General features: G+C 40.3%; 3 protein-coding genes across 10 annotated transcripts in view; 2 read left to right on the top strand and 1 right to left on the bottom strand.

The window, feature by feature from the left end:
- LOC128744176 (sodium bicarbonate cotransporter 3) overlaps positions 1-8573 on the top strand; it is an 84387-nt gene extending 75814 nt beyond the window's left edge. For 7 of the 8 annotated variants that reach the window (XM_053840991.1, XM_053840996.1, XM_053840995.1 and 4 more), the window contains 3 exons: positions 6570-6787; positions 6926-7049; positions 8006-8573. In XM_053840991.1, coding sequence (XP_053696966.1) covers positions 6570-6787; positions 6926-7049; positions 8006-8158 — 495 coding nt within the window. In that variant the 3' untranslated portion in view covers positions 8159-8573. Of the gene's footprint in view, positions 1-6569; positions 6788-6925; positions 7050-7994 lie in introns of all 8 variants that reach the window. The other variant, XM_053840994.1, reaches the window with a different exon arrangement.
- A 2890-nt stretch (positions 8574-11463) lies between these two features.
- LOC128742195 (elongation factor G, mitochondrial) lies at positions 11464-14045 on the bottom strand. The gene is made up of 3 exons (XM_053838464.1): positions 13869-14045; positions 13395-13810; positions 11464-13339 (listed from the first exon to the last, which is right to left on the bottom strand). Exons 1-3 carry the CDS (start codon positions 13929-13931, stop codon positions 11575-11577), a joined length of 2244 nt encoding a protein of 747 aa, XP_053694439.1. The 5' UTR covers positions 13932-14045; the 3' UTR covers positions 11464-11574.
- A 2054-nt stretch (positions 14046-16099) lies between these two features.
- LOC128742217 (vacuolar protein sorting-associated protein 52 homolog) lies at positions 16100-18474 on the top strand. The gene is made up of 5 exons (XM_053838497.1): positions 16100-16555; positions 16622-17348; positions 17411-17529; positions 17588-17708; positions 17766-18474. The coding sequence occupies exons 1-5, from the start codon at positions 16170-16172 to the stop codon at positions 18393-18395; spliced, it is 1983 nt and encodes a 660-aa protein (XP_053694472.1). The 5' UTR covers positions 16100-16169; the 3' UTR covers positions 18396-18474.
- The last annotated feature ends 168 nt before the right edge of the window (positions 18475-18642 follow it).

The following is an 18642-nucleotide window of genomic DNA, read 5'->3' as shown; positions in this document are numbered from 1 at the left end:
AAATGATTCGAGCAAATCACTTGCGTTCATGTTTGTATTGTTCTCTACATTCATTAACTTTCGACAATAGTGAATGAAATCAAATGTGAATCGTTCATTCATTTTGAGCTGCCGACAACGGCAGCGGTTATAATCTCTGATTATAGCTTGGTTCGACCCATGCACCTTCCAGCATTGGACAAAAGATAGGAGTCACAACGACAACTTGTTAAGCATAGCTACCTATTACCCCCCCCCCCCCCCCTTCCTTTCCACTCTTTCCTCTTCATTCCCTAAAAAATCCTTCTTCATTACTTTCCCTTACCGTCCCTGCATCAATTTGTAGAATCATCGTTTAAAAAAAAATATTAATATATGCCTGACCGCATTTCAAGGTCATGACTAAAATCACGAGTTTGGTTAATTTCATAGAAACGGAGCCTTTCTCCGAAGAACCGCGCTGAAAAACCGCGGACTAACACGCTTTCGGACGAACAACGTCACACGCAGTACCTTGCAAGTCGTAAGGGCCTGCATAGTGTCGTCGTCCTGAAAGTAAAAACACGTTAGATTAAAACTTCTCGGTCGGTGGTTTCTACAGTAGGTGGAGGAAGAGGCACAATTTGCGTCTAAAAATAGCCCAACCCATGTCGCTATGGTTAATAAGGGGGGTTGTGCAGACTTCTTTTGTCCAGCGCCTCTATGGTTCAAAGGTACACGGGTACCAGCGAGCCACACGCCCTGGCAGGTGTTGTGGGTTCAAATCCGGTTATAACCTCTGATTATAGCTTGGTTCGACCCATGCACCTTCCAGCATTGGACAAAAGATAGGAGTCACAACGACAACTTGTTAAGCATAGCTACCTATTACCCCCCCCCCCCCCCCCCCTTCCTTTCCACTCTTTCCTCTTCATTCCCTAAAAAATCCTTCTTCATTACTTTCCCTTACCGTCCCTGCATCAATTGGTAGAATCATCGTTTCAAAAAAAAATATTAATATATGCCTGACCGCATTTCAAGGTCATGACTAAAATCACGAGTTTGGTCAACTAGTGCTCAGGCAAAATGTGTGACACGATAATTTTTGTTGATTTTTCTTCCAAGTGCTATGTGCGTTTGTCTGTGAGTAAAATTTAAGACCTAAAGTATCAGCGAAGAGCAAGTAACTTGACTGACAGGTTAGACGAGCAATCATTCAGTACTGCAATTCATGAATGAATGCTGTTGGAGGGTAGAAAACTAAGAAAGATAATGACTGTCAGCAGCTCAGTAGTCACTTCCGTGGGCTGACAGGTAAAAGGATAGTAACAGTGGTAAAATTGTATGCGCTGAATGCGTTTTATGTTCGACTTCATGCAGGGCTGTCAATTTGTTCGAGTACTGCCCCGCGGTGAAAAATATAACCCTCCTCCAACCCGCATAAATCACATCTGTTTAGATTTATTCATTTTCCTTAGTCTAACATATGCATAAAAAAACTTAGGCAGCTAATTGAGTTTGATAAATTTCCCATGGAAGGTAATTATATTAGCTTACTTGCAAAAAATTCTACGCCCTTGGGGGCGGCCTTCCTGCAGTTAACCGGAACATTCGCCATGACAGACGAAAATATGCGTGTAGACATGCTTTTGAGTTCTTTCTTCATATTATTTATCAATTCCTCCTCAGTTTTCGCGACAGAATTGTTGGAGTAGATCTTACGCTTCAGGTTTGCCCAGAAATTCTTGATGGGTGCCGCTGGGGGACGTAGGACGGGTTCACCGACTTCGATATTCAGCCGCTTCATCTCCTCCAACGCGTCTTCGCCCTTATGGTATTTCTTGATAAATACTATAAATTTCTCCGCTCACGGCCAGTTCGGAGTGAAAGAAGAGCGGCTTGGATATCCCCTTCTCGCTGATTTTCAGCTACAGCAGTAGCTGATTTTCTTGAGGAACTTGGTGTGTGAAACGAACTTCACCTCGGAGCTCACTTCCTTCGTGGGGAAAGTAAAATACAAAGTGCTCTGCCAGTCAATCCATCCATGGTGTGATAGGTCTCGTCGTCCATCACCACCGCCACTTCGCGATTCGCAGGGAAAATCGACTTGACCATCTTATTCAGTCGCTACCGCTGCGTCATTGCCTGCAGTTCCGATACCAGTGGACGGGACTACCGCTTCCTGACATGTATGTCCATGTTTGCCAAGTACTTTTCCACTATTTGGCCGGAGGTCGGTGCTCCCGTCCAAGCGCACGCAGCAATGTAGCCACGTTTCCCCCGGTCTTTCTCTTCAGCATCTTTTCATGCTTCTTGTCACTCAAGGTAGTCAGCCGTCCGGAACCGGGCTTTCTTTCGATGCTCTGATTGTTGTGTTGGGCGCATCCGGCGTCCACAAAGTGTCGCAAGATGTTCGTTTTTGACGCGTCTGAACGGAATAGCTTCACTGTTTTCGCCATCGCGATTAGAGTTCGACTGATAGAGCTGTAGTATTTTTTTGCAAGTAAGCTAATATAATTGCCTTCCATGGGAAATTTATCAAACTCAATTAGCTGTCTTAGTTTTTTTCATAACCATCCGATAAAAATTCATTTTTTTAATGCATACGTTACTACCTTCACGTTAGTTTTCTCTAGTCCTTGCATCCACTTACTCCGCTTTATAGCGGTTGAGCAGTTTGCTGTTGACTTTCAAAGTAAATAAGCAGTGGCGTCACATCAACAGCTTTGAATCATCTAGATATCGCATTTCTTCCGCCTTCAGTCTGTTTATCAGCCTCGAGTGTATATGCCGGGTATTTTTTTTTTCCATGTTGGGTATTTTTATCACTGCGACCATTTGTTTGATCTATTGTGATATATCCCCCGTTTTATTATAGCTATGTTGTCAAGATGACGTACCACTATCAGAAGTGATCGTCATTGTTTGACTAATAGCATTTGTCCAGCCCGGTGATGCACTTCGGATGAAGTGCACTACTGCGCTGGGAGTTGTTCTCCAAATATCAGAGGGTTCTAACAGCCCTCTTTCAAAGAACCTTAATCTTTTATTGAGAATTGCCGGACATCGGCATAACAGGTGTTCCGAGTCTTCTTTTTCTATGCCACAGAAGCGACATATATCATCTTGAAGTTTTCCCATTAGCTTCAGATGATATCGGCTCGGACAATGTCCTGTTATAAGACCAGTATAAATGCTAAGATCTTTCTTCGAAAGCTCCAGGATTTTGCGAGTCATTGAAACGTTTGGAGAGATAAACCGTTTCGACTGCCTAGCAATGAAAGTGTTATTCCAATTTGATTTGATGCCGGGTATAAAAAAGCGTTGGGTTATAAACATCTTTAAGACTTGACCCATCTTTATCAACAGCCTTCGCAGCTGGGTATTAGAGCACAGGATAATTACGGGGTTAACGCAACGATCCTGCTGACTCTAGCAGCACCGCACAACCCTCAACAGCCTGTTTCTATCGCACTGATCGACTAGTGACAGTCTGTCTGTTAGAAGCAAAGAGCAGTCATACAAAAATAATATCGTCGTAAGAGGAGTATGTGGCGAATGTAGAATGATAGCATTAGAGAAAAAAACTAGGTATTAGACTATCTAATATAACGGGCGACGATAGTTTAGTTAGTAAAACAATCGGTTACATTGCACAACCCAATGTATTTTTGGTCTAAATCGAAGTTTTCCAGTTTAGCCAATCAATCATTCTTCGCATCAGACACTTCCTATCTTTTAAAAAAAAGTATACATTGTTCCAACTAAGTTCTTTAGGATTTCAGTTGCCTTTACTTTTCTGCCACGCCCGGGTTTCCTATCATTCATTGGTCAGGCGTTCTCCAAATCGACATGGGAACTCTTGACAGTTCAGCCAATTTGCAAGCAGATAGTCCGAAATCTTTGTTGCTAGAGTTTAATTTAGAAGCCACACCTACAGTGCCTACAGAATACGATTTAAAGGTAGCATAGTTGTAGGCGCTTTCCTGCAGCCTGCGGTGCGACTTACAAGAGTCAATTTCATAATAAAAAACTTAGGTAGGGTAAGGTGGTGCAGAATGCACCGCTTAAGCAAAACATCATTTTGCAGAGCAACGGCGTGTTTGTTCCACGTCTTTCAACTTCTAGAAGACTGGGATCTTTTTTACACTTACTCCTGGTGAAATTTCCAAACAAAAACCAGTATTTTTTGTTATTTTTGACGATTTTTGGCAAGAGTCAAAATCATTATGTGAGGCAGAACGCCAAAGCCCGTGGACAAAACGCACCAAGTTTGCCCAGCTAGGCGTTAAACGCAACCAAAAAATTTTCCATTCAATCACGTGTTGTATAAACTCCTAAAACCAGGCTGCCGAAATGGCGGAAGCGTTCGTTATAGCGTTTGTTACATACGCTTTTTTGCTGAGATACAATGGGTTCATATCTCAATATAATTGGCAATAAAATTTAATCATCTACTTTTCTCCAACTGATGTGTGATGAAATATTGTAAGTTAAACAATGTACAATTAGGTTTAAGGCAAATTCTAAGTCCTATACAATGCATAATATTGCTACATTTTTAATAAATAATCCGAAACAAAAGATGTACTGCAAATTAAAAATAGTTTATAGTTGTTCGATTCCGCTGTGATGCATTCTACCCATGTTTTGTATTTTGTATCAGTTTTTTGCAATATATGTGAAAAATATGCATAGTTCATGCCGTTTTTATGACGAATCATCGAGTATGACAGTATATCAATTAGATAGACGGTATTTATTATGAAATTTGCATACCAACTAGTGGTAAAAGCTTAAGAGAAAACCGTGATTTCTTCCATGTGGAATGAGATCGCGGATAATCGCTTGATTTTATTGGATGTGGCTATGTTTGATGCTTTTACATTCTACACAATTATGAATTAGCGTGTTTTACACCAAAATAAAATGCACATTCATAATTTTACCAAATAGTTTCCGCGTTTTTAAGCAATTAATAGCATGGGCCATTCATAAGTTATCCTCCTGCCCAGTGCTGTTTACGGACATAATATGAGCGAACAGAGTTGCAAGACTTCCAATCTAAGAAAAGAAGAACGTTGGCAAAAACAATTGTTTAGCTTTTTAACTGCGATACCATTTCTTTCAGATCTTTTGATTGGAAGAATACATTATTGCAATTCTAATTTATTTATCTTCTACATAAGTAAACGTTTTGCTCCTGTTTATCAATAAAATTATCTAATTATACAAAAATAAAGACGATCCAAAGATAGTTTTGGCCTTGGGCCATGTTGCAAGAACTTAAATTGGTCGGTGTAAAGTCAGACCGAACCAAGTGACAAAATCCTGATTTCGAGAAAAACGCGATCAAAGTTTGCTGCTCTGTGTGGTTTATAGCTATTAATTGTTCAAAATCATCTCATAACTCCGGCTGTTTGCAACATTACTGTAATCTGATAAGAGTAAAATATAGCTTAGAAAATTCTTGATCGTTTGCTGTCATTAACTCATTTTTTTAAATTTTGCGACTTAGTCCCGTCTGACTTAACACCGACCAATTGCAAATCGTAAACTCAAATTATGTGGCATGAATGTAATCTCCCAGCCTCCCAGTTGACTTCGAGATATGACGCTGGTCTAATAAGCCAGTCGTCGTATGTTCGAATCTCAACTGGGAGAGGCTGTTAGAGTCAATAGGATCGTAGCAACTGGCCCTAAATTGTCCTGCACTCTAACAGCTGGCTGCGAAGTCTGTCGTATAAAAACAGAAGGTCAAGTTTCGATAACGGAATGTAGCATCTAAGTTTTGCTTTGCGTTGAATGTGATCTAATTAATAACCTGTTTTATTTGTTACAAGAGCACTGCTTGTTATTTAAAATTATTCAATTAGTTTCAAGGACGTGTTTCCTGCTTGCTGGACAAATTCAGAAAAAATACGTTATATTTTCCGCAAACGGAATTTGAAAGTCATTTTACAAGATTTATTTACTTATTATTATTTTCTTTTGTATTTTTCGGCAGGAAAACCACTCGCTACTAACCACACCGAAAACGCAAATAATTGTCACCAAGCACTAGAATCACAGCTTAACTTATTTACTAATTTTGCATTGTTATTTTGCATACGATCTATCTCGTTTTTGCGCATGTTATTATCTTTTTCAAAATATTTAAACAAAACGTTATATACCAATCATGAGACAGCAGATAGTAAATTAGTTTAATCTCAGTAGAACCTATTGTTATTTATATAGAAAAAGATTAGTGAAAGTTGTGGTAGTTGCAATCGAAAAGAAAAATAAATCGGAAAGATAACAAAAGCTAAATATCAAATTTATAGGATCATTGTGATTGGTAAATACCTAGCATATATAACACTAGTACGGTTGCGGTATCTAACAATCAAAAATAAATAAATTGGCGTGTAAAACCAGATGTATAATACACTATTACTACAACTAAAATCACCAAATCTACTTAGTTTCATTTCTTTATTTGTCAACTCTTTCGAACACCAAATATTCTCTGCATTATTCCTATCGAATTACAAGCATCTTTTACCATCCGCTCTGTCACCATGAAAACATTGCGCCATTTCCTGTTCTCCTCGTGTTTTCTACGACAGGACTCCGGTCATCATTCAGCCGACAACCTGCAGCTTCCGCTGGAGAACGGTGCCCTCAATGCCAGCAAGGGTAAAATTAACATTTCCGAAGAAGTCAATCGCACCACAATCTGGAAGCAGGTCAACAACTGTAACGTGTTGTTTACGAAAAAGCAAACCAAACCCGACAGCTCCCAGAAGCCACCATCGACAACAACACAACAAACGCAACAACAATCGTACGTATCCTGTGTTCTGCTATGAATATTTTACGTCAACATTTTATATTAGTACAACAAATATTTATAAAAAAGGGTGTTGAACTAACAAAAAAGAATACCGATTTTCGATTTTCATTCGCAATTGTTTCATTACAGACTTTCCGAAAGCACAAAAAAATCGATCACAACCGACCAGCGACTGTCCACCATGAAGGAGGAGGAGGAAAGCAACCCGGACGATGCCAACAACCGTCAATTAAACCATTCCAAACGAACGCAGGTCTAAAAATCTAACCTCAAAATGCACTGACCACTATAATGTGAGATCCTTCCAATAAAAAACATAGTCCCACATCAAATCAGTATCATCCTCTAAGCAAACTAACAGTTTACCATATTGCGTAGTTTTGATGTATCTTTGTGAAAAACGGTGTGTAATATTGCACACTCTATACTGTAACTGTGACAATTCAGTTTCTATCCTGTGTAAGAAGACCAACCTATATTCTGATCATTAGTTCATGAATGATTAAATTAGTAGACAAGATGCTACAGCTTAAAGCTTTCGCAGAATGAAACATAGAAGAAAAGTCCAGAAGTTTTGTATCAAAACGTAACATAAACTATCGACATAATCCAGTTATGATTTATTGGTTTTCAGTAGGTAACACAATCTCATCTCAATATTCACTGTGAATATAATCATATCCAACCGTAACATTAAACTCATAATTATTCCTATCTTGGCAATAATGGTTTTCAACAAACTTTAATGCATAAACATCATTCAATCTCTGTTTCTCGTTTGAAAAATGAATGTTTAAAAACATGTGTTAAAACATAACCGTAGGATCGAACTTTACTCTAAGAATTCGAATTCTGGCTATGTCATTATTGTGATAGTAAAAATGCTTAAACCATTTTGCTCATGAATTATATACAACAACTCGTTTTTACTTTTGGTTTGCTTTTTTTTTTCATTAGATAAGTGTTACTCATTGACATTGCGTTGCATTCGTTAGCCATACAAGGTGCACATGATTGTGAATAAGAAGGAACATAATAGCTTAATTGCGTTTTCATTGCATTTAATTAAAGTTAGAGTATAATGATGTTAAATCGTAGAAGCAAATCAATGCACTCTGATGATCTAACCAAATGAGCTGACAAAGGCTTCCTTTTTCCCACCCCAACACGCTTGTGCGTATCTCCAAAAACCACATAGCCGTTCCACAGAAACTGAAACGGGAGTTTTGGATGAATTCATCCCGAGCGGGAAATGCAGCGTTCGCTTGCGGTAATACTGCCGGACAGAAACGAGACGAAGGCGGCGGATTTGGGGACACATCAATCGGGCGCCAGCTAAGTGCGTCCGAGACGCAGGTGTGAGAGTGAGCCATTGTTAAAGATTAAAGTTGATTGTTTCCGTATCGGTAGGTAGCTGAAAGTCACCTAAACTTGTAATAGATAAAGGAAATGTGAGTAGACAGAGCTTTGTTGCTTGTTAAAAGGTCCGAAGATTCCATTGCTGCAGTAGAAAGTAATCCGAGGAATCGGTCAATGTGTCCGCGTGCTGTTAGCGAAACCAAAATACAAATCATTTTTTTCTAGAATACTTATTATTATCAACCATAATATACCCTATTTAGGGAAATAGTTATTTTTTTCTACAAAGAAATGACTGGATTAGTGTTTGGAGTATCAGCATTGTTTCTATTATTGAAAGGTAGAATAATGGCATATTTAGGTATAAAACTACTCCATTGTAATACTTGAAACCTTATACAATTATTAGCGAATAAATATTGAAACTGGATTGTCTTTGGTTTGATATCCGTATTGATTATGTAATAATGAATCTCTATGAAGGAAAACCAGTTGTGGCCCCGGTAGTTATACTGAGATCATTTGAGATAGTTTTGTCCCATTTTTGACAAAAGCAACTAGTGTTATTAGGGAAGGTTGGTAAAGTCTTTACTGTGTAACTCGTGGACCCGCTGTGTCCATGCGGTTAAGATACAGCTATTTCAGCCAGGATACGAACAACCTTACTGGAGATCGAGTAATCAACCCCGTGGAAAACAATATGTCTGCTTACAGTGAATATTGAATGTTGGTACAAGTAACAGCTTAACCAGCCTTTGAACGTCCGAGCACATGTCAAAGGGGGCTTTTGAGGGTGATGCCACTGTAAAGCGGAACATTGTTTCTTTATCCTGGTTGGTGATCTGCACTCCATCCAGGGAGCGGAATGGAAACTTAGTATCTATAACTGCAGATCGCTGAATTTCATGACCGGCGAAAGCTGAGCCAAGACCGAGCTGACGAGCAGACGAAGGATTGTAGTGACCAAAATGCTGGATCGCGTGGCGCACTATAAAATGGTCAACGAGGTCAACGAAATGTCTCTCTGCTCAACTACATCAACGCGTTTAATCTACAGCTGGAAACAACGTACGACAGCTCCTCGCCAATTACATGGACGCCCTGGTCAGTGGGGAAACAATCTATCGATGTAACGATTTAAGATCGACGACAAGTCCAAATAGCCTATTTTCGCACAAAAAAATACCCGCAAAACACTCTGGAGATCGCTTCACCATCAAACAATAAACCAAATCAACTATATACTAATCGACGGCCCGTTTCTCGGCAATTTGGATAACCTGCAAACTTCCCAGAACCACGCGCACCTTCTGGATAAGTCTCTACTGTCCTCTGTGGAATTCGGGTCTTCGAATCTTGAAGACGATTAGGCCAGGATACGCTCGGCCAGACACAGTAAATGTGGAGAAACCCCAACTGCATAGTTGACGGGGAATGTCACCATACGATTGAGAGAAAAAAAGAGCTTCGAGAAACTAAAGAAAAAAGTATTGCACCCCTGTAAGAATTTGTCGAACGACGTCGGACAGACATCTGACGCAAGGAGCGAGCACATGTCATATTTTCAACGATTTCAAGGCAGCATACGATAAAATCGCACGAGTAGAGGGGATTTCCGGATTAACGGGTAATACTCTAAAATAAGTAGCTTACTAAATGCACGTCTGATCTGACATTATTGAGGCGAGCATACAAACCAGCAAGCGAGTATCGAACCAAGTAAGTAAGTTAAGTTAAGTAAGGTAAGTTTTCCAGTAAGAACCAACTGCTATGCTTAACAGACGACTTCGATGTTCGGAAAGCTTTGAGACAGCAGAAGCAATCCCCATCAGACCGAGGAGGAAGGCTGAGAGAATTAGGCTTACAATCAATTGGTCTATAACCAAATATATAGCAGAAGCAAAAGCTCAAGAGATGGCCCTTATTCTGCGAGGCAAGTGACGTTGCACGGCAAATTTTGATTTGCTACCACTTGCGTTTCGTTCGGCGCTAGTCGAGTCAACTCGCTTCGCAGAATTATCGGGGCCATAACTTCGTAATGCCTGGAAGGTTCTTCATCAAACTTGGCACACATATTCCTTGACATGAGGGAATCAGAACTGAAGGGGTTGACAAAGGGGGGGATTGATAACAGTGAGGAAGACCCTAACTCCGAAACGCTTCGACGGATCTTCATCAAACTTGGCACACCTTGACATAAGGGAATCAGCATTGGGAGGTTGTCAAAAGGGGGAGCCCTAACAAGGGGCTGAGTAAAAGGGGATGCGTTTCTCTTGCATTTAAATGGATTGCAGTTGTGCAAGTGACTTTGAGAAAAGAGAGGGGTTCCACCGACGATGAATATATGGTAAAAAGACCTTTGTTTCGTTTCCATTATAGGGATTTAGGTGACAGAAGAGGGAGCTGACTGGGAAAGAACCAACAAGTAGGAGGACGAACAAACGTGAGTATGAATGTATGTTTCGCCATAACTCCGGAACTTTTTAACTGTTCTTCATTAAAAGTCGTTTGTCAAACACATGTATTTTGGCATAAAAGGACCAGCGCAGGGGAGTTTACAAAAGAGGAAGATGGTCTCTTACAAGAAGATAGAAAGGTTCAAATGGGTAAAAGGGTGCGCTCCTCTTGCACATGGAACGATAGCAGTTGTACAAGTTGCTGGATTTCTGAAAGGGGGAATACGGTGGCCATTAACAAAGGAGACGTAACGTAAAAAAGGTTTTTCGTCGATTTATAGGGATTACCAGGAAGAAGTCAGATTTACAAGTGGCTGGGGTACAACATGAGTGAAACTGACAAAGGGAATAGACACATTCAAATGAAAAAATATTTCGTTACAATAACAGATGTACTGAGAGACAGAGGGGCCCCGAGTAAGATCGGGCAATCATCTAGTGCTAAATAAAGTGGTCGACCTTGGCGGTTCTGGGACTGTAACGTTGGTTACGGAAAACGTACATGCACTTGCCGTATTCGAACGAAATGTGCATTTTAGCGGAAAGCCGAGGGACGCAGGCGCATGATCCACGAGTTGCAGGTACAACCCCACAAAAGTATGGAGATTACAGAGGCCGGCCACGGAATTGGCAACGATTAGCCCAGGAGCTCTGCTCAAAATAACTATTAATGTGAAAAGATTAGTTTTAGCGTGTAAACGACAGTTTGTAAAATCTATTGTAAATATATCCGATTTCTAGTAATTATTTCTTTAATGAAATGCAGAAAAATAGACCAAAAATTCCAGAGGAAACTTCGGATCAAGAAATGCGTATAAATTTGATTCTTATTTCGCACTCAATTTACCATTGAGTTTTTCTTTCGTCGCAACATTTAATATGTAGTACAATGTTATTACTTGTATTATTATTATCATTATGTACAGATCAGCACCCGCGTAATTCCTCAAGACACACACTAACCTAATTCTTCTTCTTCTGTTGTTGCTTTTTGTCCACCACAATACCTTGTGACACTTGGTATTCTTGCATCAATTTTTCCTGTACATCAGGCTTGCAAGGAGAATACCGGCTGTACTCCATGCTAAACTCGCCCTTGCCTTGCGTACTCGAGCGCAGCTCGCCCGCGTAGCCGAACATATCATTCAGCGGAACTTCGGCGTAGATCGTAAACCAACCCTCAGCACCCTCCGTTCCCGTGATGATACCATGCCTCTTGTTTAGCTGTCCTATCACTGCACCTTGAAACTCGTCCGGTGCCGTCACCTCTACCAACATAATCGGCTCCAGAATCTGCCAACCGCCTTCCTCGAACACACTTTTGATAGCTCCTTGCGCTGCCAGCATAAAGGCTAGTTCAGAGGAATCCACAATGTGATGGGCACCGTCCAGCAGTCGGAATTTGATACCCGATAATCGATGACCGGAAAGCAGGCCCTTTTCCGCCATTCGCCGAAAACCTTTTTCAACGCCAGGAACGAATTGCTTCGGTACATTAGTTCCAACTGTTTCGTCAGAAAATTCGATATCGGTATTCTGATGAGGAGGAAGCGGTTCCAGTATGCCTGTAACGCGAGCATATTGCCCTTGGCCGCCCGACTGCTTTTTGTGGAGATAATCAAACTCACATGGAGCGACCAAAGTTTCGCGAAAAGCCACTTTTGGTTTTCCCAGTGTCACCGGACAATTGTATTCGCGTTCCATTCGTTGAGCGTAGATTTCCAAATGCAACTCTCCCATGCCAGACACCAAGGTCTCTTTGACATCAGCGTCATAGGCGAACCGAAAGGTCGGATCTTCTTTGGTAAAACGTGCGATTGCTTTAGAAAAATTATCACGATCCTTCGAATTAGTTGGTTGAATTGCCATCGACACAACTGGATCTGGCACGAAAATGGACTCCATAGAGAGTTCCAGTTTTTGATTGGTCACGAATGTGTCACCGCTTGCGCAATCAACACCAAACAGAGCAAATATGTCTCCGGCATAAACTTCGTTGACGTCTTCCATATTGTTCGAATGAAGTCGTACTAAGCGAGCCAAACGAACCTTCTTTCCCGATCGCACGTTGAATATATTGTCACCCTTTTTCAGAACACCTTGGTAACAACGCAGATATGTTAACTGACCAAATCGTCCTGCCTCCAATTTGAAAGCCAATCCTACAAACGGATCTTTTCCATCTCGAGCTGGATTCAAAATAACTTTCTGGGGCTCCTCGCCCTTCCTTTCAATCAGCGCAATATTTTCAACTTCGCCTGGATGAGGAAGATAATTCAAAACAGCATCCAATAACGGTTGTACACCCTTGTTCTTCAATGCTGTTCCTACCAGCACGGGTGTGAAGGTCCTTTTCAATGCCGATCGCCGGATGGCAGACATAATGTCCTTCTCCGAGGGAGTTTTCTCTTCGAGAAACAGTTCCCCGATACCCTCGTCAACATTGGATAAATGCTCAATCAGTTCATGCCGTCGTTCGTCACATTCCACTCGCATATCTTGAGGGATTTCGTCCTCTCGCACCGTTAGTCCCAGGTTATCTTCGAAGTAGAGAGCCCGCTGTTTGACCAAATCGACGATTCCCTTGCAATTGCTTTCTACTCCAATGGGGAGCTGAATGAATGCAGCGTTATGGTTTAATTTAGACCGCATCTGACCCAATACACGATACGGATTAGCACCCATGCGATCTAGTTTGTTTATGAAAGCCAGACAGGGCACGTTATACCTGAAAAATGAATTGATATTTAAAGAGACATGTTACATTTTGCGTCAGTACCTACCTTTTCATTTGTCGATTCACGGTCAATGTTTGACTTTGCACTCCACCAACACTACACAGTACAAGTATCGCACCGTCCAAAACACGCAGAGCTCGTTCGACTTCGACCGTAAAATCTACGTGACCGGGCGTATCGATTATGTTGATGTTATGATCTTTCCAAATTGTGTAGGTGGCTGCCGATTGGATGGTAATACCACGTTGCCGCTCCAGCTCCATAGAATCCATCGTTGCTCCGACGTTGTCCTTTCCCTTTACCTCGTGCATTTCTTTTATGCGACCGGTATAGAACAATATTCGTTCCGTCAACGTTGTCTTACCGCTATCAATGTGAGCTGAGATACCGATGTTTCGAATCCTTTCCAGTTGCTTATGCTCGGCAAAAGCCGCATGACTGGAAAAAGGTCGTATCAGGCCCTGCAAATATGGTTAAACATGAGAAATATGTTATATAATACAAACATCGATAAATTACATCTAGCACTGATTTTGCAGTCGTTAACGTTGGACGGAGCCGCAACAGATTACTAATAGTCATGTTTATCACTAAAACTTTGTCTAAGTAAAATCAAATCAGCCTCAATACGCCCGGTTTAATTATAAAATGAAGAGCAAAGTTTCTATTAGTTTAAGATGTTCTGCGTGTTCTATTTGTCCGGTCGAAGAAACTATCAAAACATGCAAAACATGCTGGCGCTGCGCATGCTGTCAATGTGACAGTTAAAAAGTGGTACTACACGCTTAATAACTTTAACTCTGCATTGGGTAAGACCTGGGACTGTCAAGTGAAGATAGAATCATAGAATTAACAAAAGGGCGAATGTCGCAAGCGTGAACAAACCGAGAGTGTTGATTTTCCTAATGCTAATACAGCACTCGTGCGCTAATTGCACGTCCTCTAGTCGCACCGTCTTTTAATTGCACGTCCGCTAACTGCACGATCGTGCAACTAAAAAGCAGTTATCTGTCAAACTGCACGTGGTTTCCCAGGTGGTTGCTATAAACAAAAATGCAGCGATGCCGAATGCAAAGTCTCTATCTCTGCATTACGTAGATACATTACAAACAAATTCATGCAAATTTGGTTAAACTTTGACTAATTGAACACATTTTCATTAAACTTTTAGTTCGTTTGTAAAAATTTTAATGTTTTTTCCAAAATTTAGCGAACGTGTGAATGCATGTGAAGAGTTCTTTATAGTGATAACGCAACACGTTTTACACTAAATATTGGCAACCATCGTGCAATTAAAAAACGAAATTCGCTAATCGCATCACATCATTCGTGCAATTAGCGAACGAGTGCTGTACAGCAAAAAATAACTCTCACCCGTTTACCGTTTTGTTTATACATTTGCGACATTCGCCCTTTGGTTAATTCTATCTAGAAATCTTTTCTTAAGCATTTCTTGGCCTATCTTTTTGCCCATTTCTTTTCAGGTCGATACTATAGGCTTAAGCGGGATACAGACTACAGTGGACCCCCGTTCGTTTGAACGATTCCTCATGCAAACTAACGGGGTTACTTTTTAATTTGAACAACTGGTAACCCGAAATATGCTGAAACCTGTGTGAACTGGCTGCCCTGCTCTTTGTTATTGTTTTGGTGGTTTGTTTTAATTGGCAGTTGCAAGTGCGAATATTGCATTTTCCGATCGGAATTCTATCTTATACCCTAGACAGACATACAATTGTACCAGCGTTGTACATGTACAACGGAAGGGTGACAAACATACTGCTGTATGTTGTACGTGGTTGTGTTCATCACCGATAATCTCTAATTGCATGGTCTAAGCGTTGGTTTTTGTTCCTATTGACGAAATGTAAACACAAATTTCAAGATGCCGAGCGTTTAGCGTTAAATCTTCGCCAAAATCTTGCAAAATAATAATTAATTTAAAATTCTGCTTAGTTTTTGTTATCACAACTACCAGTCATTGGCGCTGCGCGCAGTAAAAATCGAGCAGTTGTAGCTTCGTACTAGAGTGACTATATACAGAGTGGCGACAATGTCAAAATTGGAATCATAATTATCTGTCAGTGTCATTCCAATCGAGCAGACAACCTATCCAACGCGTATGCAGGAAAGAGAAAGAAAAACCTAGGATAAACTGCATTGCATACATTTGGGATGACTTGGCGCCACTCTGTATATAGTCACTCTACTTCGTACAACGGTGAAAGAGGTAGGTACAGAAACCACCGTTGTACCACTTTGCTTGCGTGATTCTATCGTTGTACACGGTGACAGACATACAATTGTACAGGTACAACGCTGGTACAATTGTATGTCTGTCTCTGGTATTAATCGTTAGGAAAACGAAATGAGAAACCGATTAAACACGCTAGATCAGTACAAACAAATCGTGTTTATGTGCATTGTCTGCATAAACAAATTATGTCATGTTGAGAATGACATTTGAACCATTTTTAATTTGCACGTCGTGCAAACCAGCGGGGTTCAAATTAAAAAGTGTTCAGATTAAAAATGGTCAAACGAACGGGGGTCCACGGTATAGCGCACCAAAAAAATAAAATCAATGTGACCGATTTTTCGGTGAGCTGATATCGAATCGAAACATCAGAAAACCGACGCTGAAATATCGATGTTGCGACTTTTCGATGTGACATCGCCCAATACTGTTGACATCATTGATCATTCATTATCAAAAAAAAAACAAAAACATTGTTTTGTTACGTGGATGGTAATTAATTTTAATACTATTGGAAAAATCTAAATTTGTGTAAAACACGAAACGGAAAAGTATCAAAAATCATGTCCGATTACATTCCGCCTGGTGAGCAGATAGAAGACGATGAAGTGCAGGAAATCCTTCAAACCGGAACAGACTTGCGGCAGTATTCTGCACAAATCGAAAAAGAGTTTACGGAAGTGGAAAACCGTTCTATCGAGGATTATATCAAGGAGAGTCAAAACATTGCCAATCTGCACAACCAAATCGGAAACACTTCTAATATTTTGGAGCGCATGGAATCGATGCTGATGGACATTCAAGATGCATTGAATAATATTAGCACTGAAATTACGACGCTGCAGAGGAAATCCGTTTCGATGTCCGTACAGCTAACCAATCGTCAATCAATAAGGGCTCAGCTATCACAGTTCATCGAGGATATGGCCGTTCCGGAAGAGATGATTTCGTTAGTATTTTAATATTTACCAACAACGATTTGCCTAACTTACTAAGTTTATATTTTAATTTTCAGCACAATAATGGATAGTTCAGTAACGGATAAGGATTTTCTTACTCATCTAAACGAATTAAATCATAAGCTAAGTCTTATGAAGGAACTTAGCTTCAAAGAGTCCAAGTCATCACAGGACGTCAATGATGTGCTACAGAAGTTGAAAATCAAGGCAATGAGTAAGCTTCGGGTGTACTTAATGGAGCAAATCTACAAATTTCGTAAACCCATGACCAACTATCAGATTCCGCAGAATGCGATGCTAAAGTATAAATTTTTCTTCGAATTTATTTTATCTAATGAGCGTATGGTAGCGCAGGAAATCTGCAATGAATATATTGATACGATGGGTAAAATTTACTACAGCTACTTCAAGAGTTATTCTACCAGACTGGGAGCGCTTCGTTTCGAAGAAGCTGTTTCAAAGGATGACCTAATGGGTCTGGAAGATACGGTAACACGCAGCATTTTTTCCAAAGCGAGTTCCCTGAAGAATAAAAGTACGGTATTTTCAATCGGAGATCGAGGGGATGTTCTGAACCAACAGCTAGAGGCACCCATCATTGTTCCACATGCGCAGCAGAAAACTCGCTATCCCTTTGAAGCATTGTTCCGCTCGGAACAGTATGCTTTAGTTGACAACGCATGTCGAGAATACTTGTTCGTGACAGAGTTTTTCATTGTGCGAGGACCACAAGCGCAGGAGCTGTTCAATCAAATCATGGGAAAGACTATGGCGATGTTGATAGTGAGTATAATATTTTACGATTGCATGCTTTAGTAGATTACTAATGAGATTCTGATTGACAGAAAACCTTAGAAACCTATGTTCAGGATTGTTTCGACACAATTGCGTTGTTTCTTTGCATTCAACTTTGTCTACGATACCAGTTGATGTGTCATAAACGATGTGTACCAGCATTGGATCGGTAAATAGAAATGATATATTTCTGATACAAAAATGTCATATTTTTTTTAAATATTCAGATATTGGGACAACCTACAAGCAGTTATTTGGCCAAGATTCGAGCAGGTCTTCAGGATGAATATTCAAAGCATTCAAGAATGTGATCCCACCAAATTCTCCAAAGAGACGGGCCCACACCACGTAAGCTTTTTCTGCAGTATTATCATAATCAAAAGAAAAATCATTGCTTATTTCCAGATAACTAGACGTTATGCTGAATTTTCTGCCGCAATAGTCGGCATATCGGAAAACTTTCCAAACGAGCTAGTTAGTCATCTGTTGCTAGAACTACAGGAAGAAGTCAAATGCTTCATGCTACGAATGGCAGCTATTTTCACTACCCGCAAGGAACAGCTTATTTATCTTATCAACAACTACGATCTTGTACTCGGCGTGCTAATGGAACGAACACGGGATAATTCTAAGGAGGCTGAAGCATTCCGGGAGTTGCTGAGCACACGCAGTGCAGAATATGTGGAAGAAATTCTTGCTCCACACCTCGGTGGTATCATACAATATGTGAAAGACTGCGAACACATGTTGGAGAAAGAACAGACAGAAGAATTCAAGCGTCAGGAGCGCCGTTCATTGCAACTGGTTGCCAGTTTCTCCGCCAACTGGAAGAAATCACTGGAAGATCTGAATCGCGAGGTATTCCTATCATTTCCTTCTCTAGTAACTGGGTCTCAATTGTTACAGCTTGCGTTGGCCCAGTTAGTTCAGTATTACCATAAGTTTTATAAACTGCTAACGCCTAGCGCCAGGGCTCAGCTGGTAAACATTCATGTGATTATGATAGAAATCAAAAAGTATAAGAGCAACTATTAGACAAGGGGAAGAATTTGACTTTGGCAAATCGTACTATTAAATATATTGTAGATAAATTAAAAAGAAATCTTGAATTTTTCGTTGTTTGAAATTTCAAAGGTTATGGTGCAATCGAGTTCATATGAACCTACAACCTATAGAAGTGTTTTGAATAATTGATAAATTTCGATTTCTTAGCTTACCTCACTAAGGAGTGAATTTTTGATGATGTCTAATTTTGTCAAAGTGATACTAATTTTTCAAATTG

This window comes from Sabethes cyaneus, chromosome 3 (genome assembly GCF_943734655.1).
Source record: "Sabethes cyaneus chromosome 3, idSabCyanKW18_F2, whole genome shotgun sequence".
Classification (NCBI taxonomy): domain Eukaryota; kingdom Metazoa; phylum Arthropoda; class Insecta; order Diptera; family Culicidae; genus Sabethes; species Sabethes cyaneus.
Note: the sequence above shows the minus strand (reverse complement) of the source record. Positions and strands in the feature narration are given on the sequence as shown.

What these genes read in the sequence shown, in the direction of transcription:
- LOC128742217 (XM_053838497.1), top strand. Translation starts at nt 16,170, where the DNA reads ATGTCCGATTACATTCCGCCTGGTGAGCAGATAGAAGACGATGAAGTG. An exon ending in TGTGTACCAGCATTGGATCG is followed by an intron (nt 17,530 to 17,587) that starts GTAAATAGAAAT and finishes TTAAATATTCAG; the next exon opens with ATATTGGGACAACCTACAAG. An exon ending in AAGAGACGGGCCCACACCAC is followed by an intron (nt 17,709 to 17,765) that starts GTAAGCTTTTTC and finishes GCTTATTTCCAG; the next exon opens with ATAACTAGACGTTATGCTGA.
- LOC128742195 (XM_053838464.1), bottom strand. Translation starts at nt 13,931, where the DNA reads ATGACTATTAGTAATCTGTTGCGGCTCCGTCCAACGTTAACGACTGCA. An exon ending in CTGCAAAATCAGTGCTAGAT is followed by an intron (nt 13,811 to 13,868) that starts GTAATTTATCGA and finishes CCATATTTGCAG; the next exon opens with GGCCTGATACGACCTTTTTC. An exon ending in GTGAATCGACAAATGAAAAG is followed by an intron (nt 13,340 to 13,394) that starts GTAGGTACTGAC and finishes TTCATTTTTCAG; the next exon opens with GTATAACGTGCCCTGTCTGG.